At 43.0% G+C, this 20,577-nt stretch overlaps 1 protein-coding gene across 3 annotated transcripts in view; it reads left to right on the top strand.

Annotated features, from left to right (window-relative positions):
• Positions 1 to 3,586: 3,586 nt before the first annotated feature.
• RIPOR2 (RHO family interacting cell polarization regulator 2) overlaps positions 3,587 to 20,577 on the top strand; it is a 207,802-nt gene continuing 190,811 nt past the window's right edge. The window contains exon 1 of one of the 3 annotated variants that reach the window (XM_012741349.2): positions 3,587 to 3,867. In XM_012741349.2, coding sequence (XP_012596803.1) covers positions 3,792 to 3,867 — 76 coding nt within the window. In that variant the 5' untranslated portion in view covers positions 3,587 to 3,791. The remainder of the gene's footprint in view (positions 3,868 to 20,577) is intronic. The other 2 variants (XM_012741341.2, XM_012741348.3) reach the window with 2 other exon arrangements.

The following is a 20,577-nucleotide window of genomic DNA, read 5'->3' as shown; positions in this document are numbered from 1 at the left end:
TTTCTTTTGAGTCTAACATCCAGCTTCTACTTATTGAATGTAAGTTGAAGAAAAAATGGAGAACGGATCACGTAATTATGCTTTTATTCCTCCATATTCTTTTTAACACATGGCTCCTAGCAGACTCTATGTGCTTCCACCACGAAATTCTGCGACTTATGAAAATTTAATAGCCACACAAGCCCAAAGAAGAGTAAAAATTGATATTCTACACTTAACACAAGTGAAAATGTTCCTTGAGAGAATAGCTCTCCACGCGGCAATTTATTCCAGGCCTGTATGAGCGTGTAGCTGATAAAAGAAAAGATAAAGCAGGAAGAGTCAGAAAAGGGGACACTGTGTAGTCCGAGCCATGGATCTACAGCATTGCCAATTTGACCAGAAAGAACAATGAGAGGTGTCAGCGGCCAGTCCTCTGCTTCTTGTTCCACATGCCCATCCCTGAGTCTTTCCATGATTCTAATGAGGAAACTGGAGAGATCTGTATTTAAATTCACAAGAGAAGAGGAAACGCAAACTTTTCAACTGCCTCTCATTTTAGAGCTAACTGTACTTTCCGCCCCCTCTGGCCTGCTGTTCTCTCTCATCTGCTGTTGTAAATTACGTACATCAGAAACGTGGTGACTCATACAGTAGAGGCTTAGGAAATGTGTGGCTTAATGAGGAAGAAAGAGGGTCTGACGCTGATTGCTAAAAAAAAAAAAGAGTGCTTTTTTTTCGTATCAAATTCTTCATGTTCAAGTTCACTGAGGGCACAGAAGTTCAAGAGCCAAACAGTGACAGAGGTGATGGAGGGAACATGGCCACAGCACCCTGACAACTTCCCTGAGAATTCATCTCCGATTTGCCTGGTTGCCTACCTGATTTGATTTATGTTAACTGCAGCATAGAGCAGAAATGTGTTGCAATTAACGATTGTAAAAATGCAGAACAGAAGAGACTGTTAGAATAGCAGCCGTTCCTAGGTTTCTCAAATATAGTTTTCTTATTCTGCATTTGCCATTCTAGGGAATTGTGTCCAGTTACAACAGTCAAGAAAACCTTACTGGCTGCCTTACAGAGATTTTATCCTAATCTTTGTCTCTACCCTCCCCCCTGGTTCAGAAAATGAGGCTTGGGGAGCAGGCACACTGTGAGGCGTAGGGTCCCAGGGCAACTGTCTAGATTAGCAAAGCCCCATGTAACCCACAATTGCCATGTCACTATAGTTCATGCAAAGGCTCAGAGTGGTGGTCCCTCAAGAAATACAATAGATTGAAAGAATACAGGGAGACAGGAGCAGTGGCTCATGCCTATAATCCCAGCACTTTGGGAGGCTGGACAAGAAGATCACTTGAGCCCAGGAGTTCGAGAGCAGCCTGGGCAACATAGCGAGAACTCCATCTCTACAAAAAAAAAATTTTTTTAATTAGCTGGGCATGGTGGCACATGCTTGTAGTCCCATGTACTCAGGAGGCTGAGGCAGAAGGATCACTTGAGCCCAGGAGTTTGAGGCTACAGTGAGCTATGATGATGCCATGACACTTCAGCCTGGGGGACAGAGTGAGAACCTGTCTCAAGAAAAACAAAACAAAACAAAAAAATAGGAGTATGAGGAGCCTCTAGAAGCTGGAAAAGGTGAGGAACAGATTCTCCCCCTAGAGCCTTCCAAAGGAATGCAGCTCTGCTGATACCATCACTTTAGCCCCATAAGACCCATTTCAGACTTTGACCTCCAAACTGTAAGATAACAAATCTATGTTGTTTTAAGCCATTAAATTTGTGGTACTTTGTTATTGCAGCAAGAGGGAACTTGATACACAGGACTCTTATAATGTATCCCAGACTCCCTCATTTTCCGGATAAGGACACTGAGGCCCAGGCAATTTGCCAAATTTCATGAAGTCCCACGGCTAGTTAATAACAGCGGCTGACAACACAGAGCAATCCCTCTATGCTAAACACAGTTCTTAGCCCTTGGCATGAATTAACTCAAGAAATCATCAACATGACCTTAAGGCAGCAGCTCTCATTCTTACTCCTATTTTACAGCTGAAGAAACTGAGGCACAAGGATGTTAAGTTCATGAAGATCCCTAAGTAGGTTGCTAGGACTTGGCACCTAGGCATCTGGGCTCTGAAATGAAATTTTTTTTTTTTACCACCACACATAGTACTAGTTAGGAGATGAGCCTCAGCCCCTGGGGGCCAATGTCCTATGCTACCAATCCCTAAAGAGCTATTTGATCTCATTTCATCTTGACAACTCCAAGGTCTATATGTTATTCCCATTTTAAGATGAAGAAAACAAGACACAGAGACTAAGGGATGTGCCTGAAGCACACAGCTGGTAATTACAAGCCTTGTAACTCCATTCTCTCAGCAGTTTTCCCCAGTCCTGCTTATGGCATCAGCAGAGACATAAAAGGCAGATGACAGAGTTCCTGCCATCATCAAGTTTACGGATTATCTTGGGCTAGATTTGGTAACTCAGGTGTCACTTTTTTCAGTTCCTAAGCTCAGGGCAAGACCATTTCTGAAGCCTTGATCAATAACTGTTTGTTCTCTGGAGCAATCTGACATTGCAAAAGGAAGAGCTTGGAATGAAGTAAGCAGTCAGTACACAGAACTTCCCCTCCCAGGGGCAGCTCCAGAATGCCTATAAACGAGGGGCTTCAGCACAGCAACCTGTTTGGAAGAGGTTGTAGTACCTGAGGGTCGTGTATTGAAGCTGTGTTTTTATAGCTAATAGAATGTATTTAGTTAGAGTGTATATTTACTTGGGGAAGATTGAGGAGGGGCTGATGGAGATTTAGGGGGCAGAATAAAGTTGCTCCAAGCCATGCCTGGTGCACCAATTCCACATGTAAACCACGGCAGTTTGGGAAGAGGAATACACAGTTCTTACCACTGAGCAGCTTACTCACTATTTGGACATGCACATTAAAACAAACCAGAGAGTAAACAGAAAGCCTGACAAATTCAGGCCGTCTGGGCACAGGCCAGATGCAGGTGAGAAGCAAGATGCAAAGAGGATGGCCCCATCTCTATGGCTTCAGGAAAGCCTCACCGAAAAATGAGACTTGAGTGTGATCTTAGGTGGAGAGAAAAGGGTGGGTGAGAAGATTCAAATAAACATATTGAAGACAGCACATTAAGCAGATTAACTGGCACAAAGCATTGACTTATGTGCAGAAAATCATTTGTGTGAATTATTGAATCATTCATTCAATAATATTTATTGCCAGCCTACCAAGTGCTGGACATTATTCTAGGTGCTAGGGAGCCAGCAGCAAATAACTTGTGTACTCTAAAAAATGTGAGAGGTGTCACCCTGATTCAGGATCCTGCAGCCAAGACCTGCCGTCGATTCCTGCCCGCGGAGAGGGACTGCCATTCCAGGGCGTTCCCCGTGGGCGCAGATACACCTGCCCTCCCCCGCGCGTGCGGCTCCTCTGACGCGGGGCAGACACAGGAGCCCGGTGACCGTCTCTGCTCGAATAAATTACCGCCCCATCCTCTTCATGCATAAAACATGGCACAGGCGGCCGAGAGAGAGGCTGGGCCAGGGCAGCCCAGCGCTGCAGCTGCCTTCGGGCCAGTCAGCAGTTAAGGGAAGGAAAGGCAAGGCGAGTTACAAGATAAAAGAAGTCAAACGGAAGCCTCAGACATTAAAAAAAAGAGAGAGAGAGAGAAGAGGTCTTTTTTTTTTTTCTTTTTAATTTTTATACGTCTGGACTTAACTTCCGGGATTGCCGCGAGACCCTTTTGTTCCTCTGCCATGAGAAGGCTTTAGGCCGCTCTCCTGGGACCATGGTGCTGCCTTCGCGGCTACACTGGATCCGGAACAGGCCATGGAGGGACAGAATCCGGAGGCGGCAGCTCAACCGTGAGTGTCCCCAGGAGCGTTTTCCACACCGCACGCCCGCCTTTGCTTTCCACACTTTCCCCAGCAGCCTCATTTCCTCCTGCCTGCACATCGGCCCCCGCTTCCCCTCCTCCACTTCCCTGTGCACCCTCTTCCGGCGGACCGTCTTACTTTCCATCCACTCTCTTCCTATTTCTTCCCAGACCTGTCCTGATTAGAGGTAACCGGATACACTTTGTTTCAAGTGGCGAGCAAGACAGGGTTGCTTTTCTTTATTCCTCCATCTACATGGGGAATACAAATAAATACTTACATCGCTCAGGGAGTCAGGTGAATTGGAATTTTTGTTTATGACAGTAGGGAGAAAAGTGGAATGTCTGATGCAAACAGGTTATCAGCGGTGTAGCCAGAATGGGGTAAAATTCAAGGATCGGTGAGTCGTATTTCCTATGAAGGACCCAGTGGTAAGTTTCTTAAAAGATCAAACCCACACTTGAGTCGACAGGAACTCTAAGCAAAAGGGAGATCTTAGCTTTGAAGTAGTCTGAGAAAAAAAAGCAAAGCTTTTCTTATATGCCAAGGCTGTTTCCCATCAACAGGTAACAGATTAGCGTGTGTGTTACTGGAGAAGTTTATTTGTGTCCTGTGTCAGCAAATTCAAATGGCTGTAGGGGCAGGGCTGTCCAGGTGAGTGAGTGAGAGGGGTCTGTTTTCACAGGGGTAAAAAATAGTTCACTTTCTTCTTATCTCTGTCATGAGAAAAACAACAGTGAAACCATGATGGTAAATTACAACTAACAGTTGGCCTCAGTGTGTGCAGGCAATAGGGAGTGGTGGAGAGCATGGCAAATAGGAAAGCATGTGTCCCTCCACGGGGGGACATCTAACATCCAACGCCATCACGTCATTTCAATGTGGAATGGCTCCCAGGGTGCCAGATATTCCACCTTTTCAAGAAAAGTTAAAAATACTGATTTCTAAGTGAAAGCTCTTAAGTTTAAATGTTGGTAATTCTTTAAATTTTAACTACTATAACAACCAATGCTCTGATGTAAACTATGACAACCGTGGAGCACCAGTAACCAAGCCTGGTTTATACGCTGGGTGTTGTTCTCTTTAGAAGTCCATCACACAGTGTTATTTATGCCTAGTTATACGTTGGCAAGTTTTTTGTTATGTGTTAAAAGCCTCTGGTGTAGACAGTTAAATTAAGATGAATGAGTGGTTTCAGAACATAAGTGTCAAGCACAGTCACAGTCTACCAGTTTAGGAGCCAAGCTGGGCTGGTTGGATCCCCAGTGGCAACCCACATACAAGGAAATATTTTGCACCCAGAAAAATACTTCTTTGTTTTTTCTTTAACATAATTGAAGCCATCAGTAATTTTCTCAGAGCCTTTGCCTTCTTGATCATCTGTTTCTTTTATGTGAACCTACCCTGAATTCAAATTCCAGTTGTTGTGATACTTCAGTTCTGCAGCCATAAGAAAATAGTTGTGATCCTACAGCTTTAAGACAATACCTCTGCTGTGCGATGTGTCCCTGAGGAAACGTGGATTATGGAACTTCATGGTTTCGCTAGGATGAGTGGGAAGTCGCCTACACTTTCGAAACAAGGACTGTGGGAAAAACTTGCTTTACTTTGGATATTTTACTTAAATTATGAGACTAACATCTGGGTACTGAGCTAGGATTTCTGTATGGCTTTATAATGAAATGCTAATAGGCGTTTAATCCAAGCTCAGTGTTAAGCAGACCAGTCCCGACCTCTTTGGCACACGTGTCCGAGGGAGGAGGGAATTCTGACATCCTTCCAGGACAGTCCAGAGCCCTGCTGTGTGAGAGTCATTGTGAGCTAGAAAAAGGAGCAGGCTCAAGTGACGGGTTTTTTTTTGGGGGGGGGGGGTGATTTTCCAACTCACGGGAGACCTGTGCATGTTTGAAGGCAGAGAACTAGAGGCAGTGGAAGGGGAGGAAAGAGCGAAGACACCGACACGGGCAGGAACAGTGGGGAGCTTCGCACGCGCCGCAGACACCAGCCTGCAAGGCCAGCCCTCCACAGTGTTTTGCAACTGCTAACATCTGCTTCGATAGCTCTTCCTGTCTTCTTTCTCTGAGGCTTTTCTCATAGGTCAGCATGCATCCCCTCCAATAAAGTGGGACCCCCCCCCACTTTATTACTCTTTAGGGTTATTCTGTCTTTGAGAAAAATAAGTTAAGAAACTCCTTTTTCCTCAAACACACAAAGGGACCTTGCGTAGCAATAGGAAGTACATGTGCTGTGACGGTCTACCTCCTTCCATGCCCACGCAGACATTGCTAACAAGCCGCAGCTCTCTCTTTCTCTCCCAAGGCAGCCAGGCCCCTCGTAGAATCCTCCCAATACGGTGCCCTAGGCTGCTATTTCTAATCAATCGGAATTGCCTCATCTGTTGAAACCTGTATTTGTTTTCTTTTTTTTTGAGACACAGTCTCACTCTGTTGCCCGGGCTAGAGTGCTGTGGCGTCAGCCTAGCTCACAGCAACCTCAAACTCCTGGGCTCAAGCAATCCTGCTGCCTCAGTCTCCTGAGTAGCTGGGACTACAGTCATGAACCACCATGCCCGGCTAATTGTTTCGGTATATTTTTAGTTGGCCAATTAATTTCTTTCTATTTTTAGTAGAGATGGGGTCTTGCTCTTGCTCAGGCTGGTTTCGAACTCCTGACGTTGAGCAATCCTCCCAGAGGATTACAGGTATGAGCCACCGTGCCCGGCCTGTTTTCTATTGTTTTATAACAAATGACCACAAGTTTATTGTCTTAAAACAATATATGGCCTACAGTGTTCAATACAGTAACAGACTGAACAGGTTTGTAGCCTAGGAGCAATAGGTTATGTCACATAGCCTACGTATATAGTAGGCTATACCATCTAGGTTTATGTAAATATACTCTATGATGTTCATACAACAATGAAACAGCCTAACAACTCATTTCACAGAACATATCAATTAAAAGGCATAAAATAGTCACATGCCTAGCACGGTGCCTGGCATATGGAGGTAGTAGCTATTGGAATCTGAGAGCCTAAAAGTGGTAATGGTGACATTTGGGACAATGTGAAGGTGCTACCATTGTCGCCACCGTATTTTTCCCCAAAACAGTGGGGAAAATACTGCACTGGAGAAAGCAGCAGTCTTGCTCAGCCTCGCACCTCACCCCCACATTCAGCTGACTTGTACCCCACCAGGCAGGAGGCAACACAGACATGCCAGGGGATAACCACTCTTGGACCCTGAGGGGACCACTCCTGCTCTTCTGGGAAGATGGGATGAGTGTTTGTCCCCACAGTGGATCCCCAGGCTGTTTTCAGTACAAGTATTAATAAATGCAACCAGGCGACAGAGCCCATGTGGAACTTATTGCTTTGCCTCCTTAAAAAGTTAAACTCTGTGTCCAGGCAGAGCTCAGGTGGGAGAGGCTGCAGGGCAGCACCCTCTGTGGACTCCAATCAAAGGAGTGGAAATGGCGTTTCTCTGTCCCACTGAAAAGACAACAGTGACAAAGCTGATATGCACTTGAGATCAGGGGATGCTGCTGTCTCAGGATACCACTGGTGACTTCCTTCCCAGTGTCAGTGTGGCTTAACCGTCTTGTTCTGCTTCGTTGGCCGTTCTCCCGACTCAGAGTGGTGGTATTCTTCATTGCAAGGGGTCTGCTCAGGCAGTGGTCTGAGTTCCACACACCCCTGACCGTGGTTAGGGCTGCAGGTGTGATTTTGAAGAACAGCCCTCCTTGTCTGCGGCCGTCCTGGGTAGACAATTCTACGCGAGGAGGTAAGAATCTAGCTGGTTATTCTTTGTCCCCTGTGGGGCTCTGGAAGATACCCTCATTCATGGAAAGGGTCTTGAGTCTCTTCTAAATACCTCTAAGTCTTCAGATGAGAAGGAAAGGGCAAGAGCCAGTGCTGGGCAGGCCCCAGGGAGGCAGAGGGGCCTGGGGTAGGAGGAGGGTGCGGGCACCCTTCCCAGCAGCCTGTGTCTGCACAGGCCGCCCACTCTGCAGATGGCCCTGCTTGCTGAAAGATCCAGCATCACCTTACAGAGCAGCCCGGCTTACTATCGGCTTTCTGTCCTGGCTTACCTGTTATCAGGCAAGGGCGGGCAGAAGTGTCTGGCCTTGACAACACTCATGTTTCTGCCCTGGGCTCCTCCCCTCTGGGATTTTGCACCTGCATGGTGAAGCTTTATGGTTGCAGATTTAGCTTTTCTTGAATGCAGACGCCAAAATGTCCTAGACCAAAGCAGAAGTTGTGTTGCCGCCTCTCTCAACCTGCTGATTTGGTATCTTGTTGTTTGGACCATCAGAATTGCTACTGAATGGCAAATTCCTTGTGCTGCAGTTGCTGGGTTCAGACCTGACTTCTTTGCTCCGTTAAATACCGGGCGCATTCCTCTCTCGGTTCCTGTTTCCTTTAAAGCCATAAGCTTAAAGATTTCGGAGGAGGTCAGTGAGGGGGCCACCCTGAGTATTAAAAAAAAAAAAAAAGAAGAAAGAAGCCTTTTAGAACATTCTCTATAATTCATAGGTTACATATTCTCCTGGGTTCCAGTCTAGATACCTGCTCAATTTGTTTATTAACAGCCTCATCTCAGACAACAGGTGGCTGGGTTTCTCCCCACTTCTGAATCTTGTTTACCACTTCTCTGCCAATTACAGAATATGCGACTGTATTTTGTTTGGGAACCCTAGTATTTATACTGGCATAAGAATTATTTATATACCTTCAAATATGGCATTACCTATTTTCTCATCATCCAAAAGAATAATTGCTTCTGTAGAAGCCTTTCCCTCTTCCTTCCTGCCTGGATGATTGAATCTGTGGGTGCCATTGCCAAATGTCCAATTCCAGCTTATGCTGTCAAGAAAAACAAAACAAAACAACAACAATGGGAAACTTGAGAATGGGAGGTACTTTGAATAATTCAAGGGGCTTCTGTTGGTTGAAAAAGTGCTCTCTTTGTATGCACATTGATCTGGACAGATATTTTAGCTGTCTCCAGCCACGGATGGCCAAAAGAGAGGGTGTGGAGAGAAAAGGGAAGGAAGAGGAAGAGGCAGCAAATACAAATACAGCTAACAAACATTTAAAAGAAAATGAAAATAACAGAGGGATTAGAGAACTAGGAGCTTGGTTGGATCTTGAAACTTTTTATTCTCAGATGGGTCATTTGTAAAGGGATCTAAAGAACCCCAAAGTAATCAATAGAGTGACAACTTGGTCTCTGATTGGAAGAAGAATAGCAGAATAGAAAATTTTCTAAGAAGCATGAAGCTAGTGTATCAAGTTGGGGGGTAAGGATAACCTTAGGGAATGGAAACCATCATGAAATATGTTAGCCTGAATTCAAGCCACTAGGTGAATAGCATTTTTTTCTCTGGAATAGCAAAATCCAAGAAATAATTTCACTGAATAAAAGCATGTTAATTATATATACACATACACACATATCCCATCCCCCGATTGTCAAAACTGTGAGCTTGGGCTGTAGCATGGAAAAATAAAAGTATTGATTCTGTTTTGATCTGATACAAAGCTAATGTGTCTGTGTTGTATAAAAATCAAACAATACAGGAACATACAACAGAGAGAAAGTCATCTAGAATTCCCACACCCCACCCCATACAGCATAGCACTCCCATTTCTTTTTCTAAAATATAATTAATACATTCTTTTCATAGGATCTGACTAATGGCATGTTCTGCAACTAGCTTGTTTCATTTGACAACATAACTTCAGTACCTTTTTATGTCACTCAATGGCAATAAATATCCTCAGACAGGATCTGTACAACCAAATCCAAATGAAGGCTTGCAGAGTTTAGGGTAGTTTAAGTGTGTCTGATCTGGTTCACTTAAATATTTTAAGAAATGATTATAATTATCAGGTGGATTGTATTGGGTGGGAACTGAAACATCCACATAATTATTTACATATGCCGGATGTCTATGACTCTCGGGCCGTGCTGTACTGACCGTCTCTTTCCAGACAGAAACTCGCCTGTTTAAAAGGTCAGGGCAATTGGGAGAAGGTATGTGTATCTATTTTCAGAAAACTTTTCCTCATGCATCCTTTGAAGGAGAGATCTTTTCCTTCCCCACCAAATGGAGGGTGATTTGGAAGCAAGACCATTCCCAATCCTGTCAAGGGTTGGTTCCATTGGTGTCTGGTTTCTGAGGCATCAGAGGTGTTCTTGTGCTTGGGAGAGGGTGGCTTGGCACTTATCTCCAATACAGAATGGAGTGGAAAGAGGAATCCAAGGCCTGAGGCTACAGAAAGAAGAGCCAGGCAAGACCAAGGAAAACACAGTTGGAGACATTTGCTAATGCTATGACTTGCCGCTGCCCCAAGCTTGTTCCCTGAAGATGTTACAAATAGAGTCAAATTAATCCAATCCTTCAATTTTCAAGCAAGTGAAAAGAACCCTGAAGGATTTGCTTGCTAATACTACATCAAAGGAAAGACAGTAAATACAAATCAATGAATTGGCAAAAAAAAAACCACAAAAAAACCCCAAAAAAACAAAAAACACTAAGAGCTCTTCCCCTCTGCACTGAGGGGGAGCTTTACTATCAGGATGGTTTCAAAGGGAGAGGAAGGGTGCTCTTTTGAACTCATCAGAGAATATGAAAGCAATTTTGTGGGTCTGCAAGCAACCTTATAAATGGTATAGATGGTGAAAGACATGCATTACATGTATTTAAAAAATGTTTTCCAACATTTTATTATTAACAAGTTTCACAAACAGAAAAGTTGCAAGAAGTATACAGTGAACATCCATATAACTACCAAGTAGATTCTACCACTAATATTTTACTATACTTGCTTTATCACATACGTATCCATGTATCCATCCCTCTATCAATCCATTGATAAATCTTATTTTCTAATGTTTTCAAAAAGGACTTTATCTGTATACTTTATTCTAAACGCTTCAACATATATGTCAATCTTTATTAATATTAAATAGGTTTTTTTAAATTTTAAATCAGACTTATTGAGTTTCCATAAGTAAAAATTACTGTGAGTCTTGAAAATACCTATAGTTGTGTAACCACCACAACAATAAAGATATAAAGTGTTCCATCACCCCAGACATTCTCTCATGCCTCTTTGTAGTCAGTCTCTTTCCCCAGCTCTTGTCAACCAATGATCTATCTGTTTTATGTCCTTATAGTTCTTGCTTTTCCAGAATATCTCATCAAAGGAATCATACAGTATGTAACCTTTTGAATCTGGCTTCTTTCACTTAGCGTAATACATTTGAGATTCATCCATGATGTTGCATGCAAATTGTTCCTCTTCATTGCTGAGTAGTATCCATTATTGGATGCATTTTTTATAAGGTGTAATTATATGCAGGTGGCAAAATTTCTAATACCCGAAAAGCATGGGCACACAGTAATCATCAGAGTGGACAACTCCTGAAGTTTGGAGTGTCTCAATTCTATCCATGGCTCTGGTCCCCTCTCAGAGGAAGCTCCAGGCAAATCAGGGACTCTGAACCTCTCTGAGTCCCACTCCACCTCATCTGTACCCTGGGAATATCACCAGTGGGAACCACTCAGGTATAATTTCTTCAGTCAGCAGGAAGTGATTATGGTTCACAAGTATTAGACCAGTTGTCAACCCTACAAATTTTTTCTTTCACACCATATGTGATTGAAGAACCTGTACACAAGGCAGAAATATTTTCCCTAGTGTGAGATCTGGAGCCAGGCTGACATAGAAGGGCAAAGACAAGAGGATGCAGAAAGATGGGGGAGAGGGAAGAGCTGTTCTATAGTGGCGGCTGTACTGGCTCTAACGAGCTTGGATCTGGTCATGGAGGAGCCTGGCGTCTGGCTAGGGTTGAAAAGCTTTCTGCTGCTTAGTTCTCCCATTCCATTTTCTTTCCCTACCTCAAGTTACAATTCTGTGTTTTTCATCTGAATCAATAACATTCTTGCACACAGAAGGAAATGAGTGAAAGACTATCTTGATTTCTTAAGGAAGTCATCTAGTTTAACTTCATGCTTTTAATCCATCTTTTAACTGAGTAGCCCAGACATTGTTATAATTCCCTCAAAGGACAAAAAAATCAATTTTCTTCTATGTCTTCCCAGCAGTTAAAATGAAGATGTCTGGTTTGGGGAACCAGAAACTTAATCTTCAGGGTGAGACAATGTATCTTTTTCTTCGCCCTCGCTCCTAATGGAGTCTCTATTTCTGTATTGTCTGAGAAAGTGATGTGGGTGCATTGAGGGCCCCAGCTCAGGGCATAGGATTTGTTTCCTGGTCTTGTCCCTAATCATCTGAGATCATTTAGGGCACTCACCCTCTCCGTTCAGTCAATACATAGGCATTCCACTTTGTTCCAGCCATAAGTTTGTCTGTGGATTCCTTCCCACCTCTTTTTTTCATTGCTTCTTTGAAGGTGACATCTCCCAGTGCTCTACTGCCTCCAGTTGTGTGGATCAATGGTGTCTCCCCTTGGTCCTAGACAGAGCCCCATTCTCAGGGCCTTTCCTTACCTCTTCCCACATCAAATCAAATCAAACCCCGTCTTCCTCATACTTCTGATGCTAGTGTGGACCAGATGATGGGTCTAAACGTATCAACTTAATAAAAATGATTAAAACTTTACATTCTTAAAAAAGGAAAAAAAAACAACTTTACATTCTTAGGGGTAGAGGTAATTTCACATGCATGATCTCATCAGAGGCTTACAACTACCCTGTGAAATTGGAAGGATCTGTATTATTTTCTCCTCCTTTTTTTGAGTGTGAAAACCGAAGCTCAGAGAGAAATGAATATGAGGGAACATCTGTCACTTTTGGAGGGCAGTATTTACGTCAGGCACTGTGCCAGCTGCTTTTAATATTAGGCATTATTTCACTTAATCCTCAGTCCAACCCTACGAGGTTGGTAATTGTATTCATTTGGCAGGTGAGGACTCTGAGGCTCAGAGAAGTTAAAGGACTTAGTAAAGGTCACACAGCCATAGAGTGGCAGAACAAAGCCAAGATTTAGAGACACTTGTGTACAAGTTCAGAGCAGTTTTCACTGCTGGAAGCAGGACTCAAGACTCAAATCAACTGACTTCCCAATCTCGTGGTTCTTCCAGGCATCCACACTGTCTCTTCAGAAAATGCAGTACCACCTCTCCCCAGATCTCAAAACCTGAGCCCAGTTGAAATGCTCACAGCTCTAGGAGTCCCCTAGAAGCAGAACCAGGTGTGGCAATGTCTGGCAGCAGTAAAGGAGATATTTGGTGTTTATTGGAAACCATATCTTCCTGTGTTGTGCTGGATGTGCAGGTATGAGAGAATACAGCACAAGGAAAACTCTAAGTCTAACCGAATGTTAAAATCTCTATGGAATGTCTACTCTGAGTCCCTGAATTCTTTTCTATGCAAGATGGGGGTGGTGAGGACCACTCAGAAAGAAATTTGAACACACAGCACCCTCCAGGGCAGAGCTGGTGGGAGTCTTAGGCAACCAGCCAACACCCAGCAGACAGCTGCCACTCTACTTTCTCCTCCAGAGCCGAGTGCGAGCAGGATTGGCCTCCCCACAGCCACTCAGTGTCACAACCGGGGCACCTTTGACTCTACTGGGCTCCAGTGTCTGTGTCCCAGGAGACTCCTGTGCAATGATCTCTTGACGCACGAAGCTTGCCTTTTCCCAATTGTTCAATCTTTTTCCCAACATGAGGATGGCTTCTGACCACCACATTCTCTGCAGGGCCTGGGCTCAGGTGCAGCCGCGCTAGCATTTGGTGACTCACGCGGCGCGGGGGTGGGGGTGGGGGGGTGAGGTGAAGGGGGTGGCGGGGAGCTGGGCCCTTTTCCTCCCCAGCAGGAATCACACTCAAGGCCGTGCCCACATCTACTGGAAGATGCCCCCTCCATACCCAAGGGGGCCACCACGAGACTGGTGACCTGTTTCGAGATGTGCATGGAGAAAGAAAAACCACTGCATGGCACGTCTATATTTAAGTCCTGGGCCCTGACCCTCCTGCAGAGCTCATGGACTTTCCTTTCTAACCTTGGGAATGAGTTTGCACTTCACCCTTGAGCTCCTTCCCTTTTGAAGCCCACGGCAGGCTGGGTAGCTCTGCAGCCCTGTGTGCTTCACTTTGCTTCTCTGGGCTTCTGCTGCCTTGTCAGCAAAGCTAGGCAAGTCGAATCTACCCCACGCAGTGGTCCTTTGTATTAAGTGAGGTAGTGCACATGGAACTATTTTGTCAGCTGTGTAGAACCACCCGAATTCTTTTTATTATTTTAAAAATAGAATGTATCAGGACGTTCTTAGTGGGCTTATTTTTGTTTGTTTGTTTTAATATTTGAAAATTTGAACAACTGCTTATAGGACACTTACAGATCCTAGAATGTGCCCTTGGCCTAAGTCAGGGGTCCTCAAACTTTTTAAACAGGGGGCCAGTTCACTGTCCCTCAGACCGTTGGAGAGTGCGCACTGTGGGTCGGGGGATGAGTTGGCTGCTAAGCAGGACAGGCAGCAGTGGCAAAAACACCCGGCGGGCTCGATAAATGTCCTTGGCGGGCGGCATGTGGCCCGAGGGCCGTAGTCTGAGGACGCCTGGCTAAGTGGTTCCTTTGGCCTCACTGTGCCAAAGGACTTGTGAGGCTGCTGATGTTGGCAAACAGACTGTAACTCACACCTTAGCAGCAGTGGGGTGGCCGAGGGGCTGTGCAAGACAGACTTGCCCCTCTCAGCCTCCTCTGGACAGGAGAACACAAGAGTTATTTATTCCTCCAGGCCTCCCCCTATCTCCTGCCAGCTTTCTTTCAGAGGCAATTTCTGCTCCATACCTCAAGATTTTCCCTGTTTACCCTCTTTAAAATCATCATGTTCTTGCATTTAGGACCACTGTAATCCCCATGTGACAGCCAATGCTCACCAGTTCAAAGAAAGTGGAGAATTCAGATTCTAGAATTCATATAAGTGATTTCTTTTTTCTTTTTTTTTTTTTTTTTTGAGACAGAGTCTCACTTTTGTTGCCCAGGCTAGAGTGAGTGCCGTGGCGTCAGCCTAGCTCACAGCAACCTCAAACTCCTGGGCTCAAGTGATCCTCCTGTCTCAGCCTCCCGAGTAGTTGGGACTACAGGCATACACTACCATGCCCGGCTAATTTTTTGTATATATACTTTGAGTTGGTCAATTAATTTCTTTCTATTTTTAGTAGAGACAGGGTCTCTCTCAGGCTGGTTTCGAACACCCAACCTCAAGCAATCCGCCCGCCTCGGCCTCCCAGAGTGCTAGGATTACAGGCGTGAGCCAGCGCGCCCGGCCTCATATAAGTGATTTTTTAAAAAGTATATATATTTTCTACTTGGGAATGGGTAAGAAAAAAAAGTATATATAAACTTTTTTCCCTTAAAAATGTACAGAAATAAAAAGAAAAATGCACAGTAACTCAAATAGAGTAACAAAGTATTGCCTTCTAGAAATGCTCATACTCTTGTTTTTAAGGACAAACAAGGATTTATAATTAGTGTCTCCATTGTTTGCATGTTGAGCTTCCAAAATGCTTTAGAAGAGGACTCTCCTCAATCTGCCCTTTAGTGCTTTATTTTTCATTGGCTAATTGAAGTTGAATTTTATGTTTATGTGAATTATCACAGATCTGAATTAGTGAGACCTCAACTACTTGGCTGTCCTTTATACAAGTGGCAAAATGCACACCTACATAAATATCTAATAAAAGCACCCTCACAGCTAAATACAACAAATGGAAGCAATTTCCCTCTTTTCTTCACACAATAGTCCTGATTAATCACAGAGCACTGAAAAATAAGAAACGTTTTATGTAGCTTTTAATGGTTTCATTCATTCTGTAGTTTTACCTGTGGAATAGCATGCATTTATAAAACCATCTTGCTGAGCACAGTGCTTTCAAAAATGACTTGCTTATGACTCAGAACAACCAACAATGTCTGTAACTTTTAATTCCATGTAATTTCGTTTGCTGGTGGATTCGCTTAGAGTTTGGTTTTGAACTACCATGTATTAAAGTGCAAACTAAGCATCTCCTGGAGTCATGAAGAAGCTCCTGAATGTATCACAGCCTTCTGGTCAAGCCGGTATTCCATCTCGTAAGCCTCCGATTCTTGACCTCTTACTCTTCCTAACAATTGCTCACTAGAGGACTCAGGGAAGGGAATGATTGCCCCTTAAAGTGCAAAAACAATGTTTCCAAAGCCATGTTGGAATATGCACATTCATCACATTACACGAAGTATTTTTTTAATGCTGTGTGCATTTCTTTAGTTTAATTTGTATAGTTTTCTCAATTTCAGCATCCAATTTTTATTTTAACCAGTTGTATTCTGAAAAGAGTTAAAATTTTTTTTTAAACGCTTTTGAAAGTGTTTCTAAAAAACACTTTCACTTTTCTTTTAAGACACAAACAGTACTGGAAGTGGAGGGGTAGAGATAAGCTTCCTTATCTGTCCCTGCCATTAAAAATATATATATCCTGTTGTTTTTACATTTCTAACCCTAAAAGAAGCCTCATTGTCATGATCCCAGTGTTCCCCCAGCTCTGGGCTTCCAGAGCACTGTTATTCAATAGAGAATTTCTACATAAATCCAAAGTATTCTAAGTAGCAGAAACTTTAAACACCACAGGCACTTACTTGAATTTCTTTGTCTGGAAGAATCCTAAAGCTAAATAAGTAGGTGCTTTTAAATTACCTTTTCCCCCCTTAACTATATCTTAGATCAAGTTCTTACAACTCCCACCACCTACATGAACACCGGGACCATGAGTGGGAGTGGGCGTGAGGCAGAGAGGGGCTCCCATTACAGTTAAATGAAAGAATGACACCTCTGCATATCACCTCTGTCCTCTCTCTCCCTTTCTCTCCCCTGACCCTTTCCCTTCCTTTCCCCTCTCCTCTCTTTCTTTCTGGGCTCTCTTCCCTCTTTTTATTGTGAATATTTTGAGGTTAACTGGGCACGACCACATGTCTGATTACTCACCCACCAATATTCAGCCCAGAGTTACAAATTTGGCTTCGGAGAATGTTGTGGGGCTCATAGGATGGTAACTTCAACTTTTAGTAAGTAACAAGAAACAGAGAAAAGAGCTTTCCAAGTTATTGAAAGACATCCGTGGTGAGAACGCTATCAGTGGATTAATATAGGCACACAGAGGAAATTAGAGGCAAAGCATTGGCAAAACCTAGAACACAGGATTGGCAGAACCCAGGGACAACATCCACTTTAGCTATTAGTAAGTCCAGTGTTCCACTGTTTTTTTTGTTTGTTTGTTTTTTGTTTTGTTTTGTTTTTTTTTTTTTTTTGAGACAGAGTCTCACTTTGTTGCCCAGGCTAGAGTGAGTGCCGTGGCGTCAGCCTAGCTCACAGCAACCTCAAACTCCTGGGCTCAAGTGATCCTGCTGCCTCAGCCTCCCAAGTAGCTGGGACTACAGGCATGCGCCACCATGCCCGGCTAATTTTTTTTCTATATATATTAGTTGGCCAATTAATTGCGTTCTATTTATAGTAGAGACAAGGTCTCGCTCTTGCTCAGGTTGGTTTCGAACTCCTGACCTCGAGCAATCCGCCTGCCTCGGCCTCCCAGAGTGCTAGGATTACAGGCGTGAGCCACCACGCCCAGCTGTTCCACTGTTTCAGTGAGGTCTTAGAGTGGGGAGCAAAGTGGAGGGCTCTCCTAAATCCCCTAAACCTAGAGATCGCATTTTGGCTGATTGAAGGTACAATATTAGTTATGTGTGTTATGTTAAAAAGACTTGTATTGTCCTTTAATGGTGAATGATTAAGCAAACGGTGGTACATCCATGCAATGAGACACTACTCAGCAATAAAAAGGAATGAGCCGATGCATGCAATCACCTTCTTTCTCCTTTCAGTGAAAGAAGCCAGACTCAAAAAGCCTCATACTATATGATCCCACTTAAAAGACATTCTGGAAAAGGCAAAACTATAAAGACAGAAAACAAATCATTCGCTGCCAAGGGCTGGGCAGAGAGGTTGATTATAAAGAGGCATTGGATAACTGTTTTTGTGTGCTGGAACTCTTCTATCTCTTGATTGTGATGGTGGTCACACTACTGCATGCATTTGTCAAAAGTCACAATTATACACTAAATAGTGTGAATTTTACTCCATGTAAATTATACCTGAAAAAAGAAATGCATCTGGCCAGGCGCGGTGGCTCACGCCTGTAATCCTAGCACTTTGGGAGGCCAAGGCGGGCGGATTGCTCAAGGTCAGGAGTTCGAAACCACCCTGAGCAAGAGCAAGACCCCCGTCTCTACTATACATAGAAAGAAATTAATTGGCCAACTAACATATACAGAAAAAATTAGCCGGGCATGGTGACACATGCCTGTAGTCCCAGCTACTCGGGAGGCTGAGGCAGCAGGATTGCTTGAGCCCTGGAGTTTGAGGTTGCTGTGAGCCTGGACAACAAAGCGAGACTCTGTCTCAAAAAAAAAAAAGAAATGCATCTAATGCCATCAAATTTATGGATTTTTTTTTACATAGTTACAGAGCATTTTTTTTAAGTCTAACATTTAGCTTTCCCCCGGCACTAAACCTTCTCTTATGAACCAATTATTTGATTCAAAGAACTAATGGATTTAGGACTATTTCATGTCACAGGATAGATTTCAGTCTGGTCCCTCACAGACTCGTGCCATAAACATGACCTCAGCCAGACATCGGGACCCTCCATAGTCTTGCCATGTCTGCCACAACCTAAATTTCCACAGTTCTCTTGCATGATCTCTCTCCTTGGGCTGGGCTGGTCTCCTGGCTTCTTCTGTAACACTCGAAGCTCATGCCTTTTTCATGCCGTCTCCCTGTCCAGGAGTTCATTCCTCTTTCCTTGCTGCTTCCTCCTCCTCATCTCACCCCCATCCCCAGTAAACACCCATGAGATAAACTCTGTCCCACATGAAAAAGAAGCAAAAATTAAACTAGATATGAATCTTATCCCCAAAGACTTTACAGACTAGCCCTGTAAATCCAGGAGATAGGATTTATATCAACATGTTAAAAGTTATTTTGACAGAATTATTCGTGACTTTTCTTGTGGTGCATCAGGGTTATCTAATTTTTGGACATTGAATAACTATTACTTTGGTTAACAAGAGGGGGAGGCAGAGATTAAAGGACTAATAAGTGGTTTGGACTCGAGGTTGTCAGACTCTTGGAAGTGGCAATAGACATTAGGATGTCAAAAATTAGAAATAGCATCAGAAAGGAACTGGTGGGAGGAGATGCTTAGTGGAATCCCATTACAAATGGCAGACACATCCATCTAAATCTATGCTGACGCTCTCATTCACAGTAAGAATCAAGCTGAAAGATCAGACTGATTAATTGGATAGCACAGGGGAAATTTACTCTTGGAGAAGCCTGATTAATTGCAATGAGCACATCATAGGAAGAAAAATATAACGTATCTCAGAAAAGCTCCCACATGTTTTATTAGTTCTATTTTCATTCTTTAACTTAGTCAGAAGGATCTTTTGGTTGAGGGGAATGTGTTCTTTCTTTCTTGCACAATTTTCACTAACTCAAAAGGAGAAATTTTACTTTGGTTTATTATTCCAACAATTAACATTATCCCCAAAAACTTTCAATATTAGCTGATTTTTAATGAGGATTATTGTGGTACACATTATTGGAAATAATTTTTAAAATAAAGAAAAATGTAAATGGGACATAAAAATAGCCTATAATCCCACTATCTAGATATAACTATTAATATTTTAAAGCATGACTTCCTAGTCGTTTGTTTACACAGATATTATGTATAATAACTGAGGTCATACTATATATTCAATTTTGGTAGTCTGATTCTTTCAATCAGTATAATATTATAAAAGCATCCCTATGATAATAAAAATTCTTCAAAAACTGGATTTTTAATATAGTAGCTATAAAGTATCATCATACAAATGTTTCAAAACCCATTGACATCTCTTTCTAACTTTTCACTAGAATTAACATCTTTATACAATTATTGTCCACATCTCTAATTATTTTCATAGGAAATTTTTATTTTAAGAGACAAGGTCTCACTGTGCCCAGGCTGGTGTGAAGTGGTACAATTATAGATCACTGCAGATTGGAACTCCTGGGCTCAAGGAATATTCTCCCCTCAGCCTCTCAGAAGCGAGGACTACAGATATACACCATGATACCAAGCTAAGTTTTACAATTTTTTTTAGAGATGGGTGTCTCACTATGTTGACCAGGCTGGTCTCCAACTCCTGGCCTCAAGTGACCTTCCTGCCTCAACCTTCCAAAATACTGGGATAACAGGTGTGAGGTACTGTGCCTGGTCAAATGACTTTTTTGTTTGTAATAGCAGAGTATAAATCAAAGGGCATAAATTTTTTAAGGCTCCTGATACATATTGCTAAATAGCCCTCCTTGAAAGTGATAATAATTTACCCTGAGAGTGTAACAATGTTCCTGTGTAAACAATATTTCTGTTTTTTTAACAACTATGTCACATAGTAGAGTATTTGTGTTAAAAATATACACACTGGTCAAACGTGATAATTTGGGCATCAAAAAGATAATGCCTGCAATGCATTGAAATACATTAAATATATAAATATATAAAAAATCTATGAATTTGTAAATGAAACACATAAAAATTGATCACCTTTGGAGATTGTCAAAACACTAACTTATGATTTTAA

The sequence above is a fragment of the Microcebus murinus genome, chromosome 15 (assembly GCF_040939455.1).
Source record: "Microcebus murinus isolate Inina chromosome 15, M.murinus_Inina_mat1.0, whole genome shotgun sequence".
In the NCBI taxonomy this organism is placed as follows: Eukaryota; Metazoa; Chordata; class Mammalia; order Primates; family Cheirogaleidae; genus Microcebus; species Microcebus murinus.
Note: the sequence above shows the minus strand (reverse complement) of the source record. Positions and strands in the feature narration are given on the sequence as shown.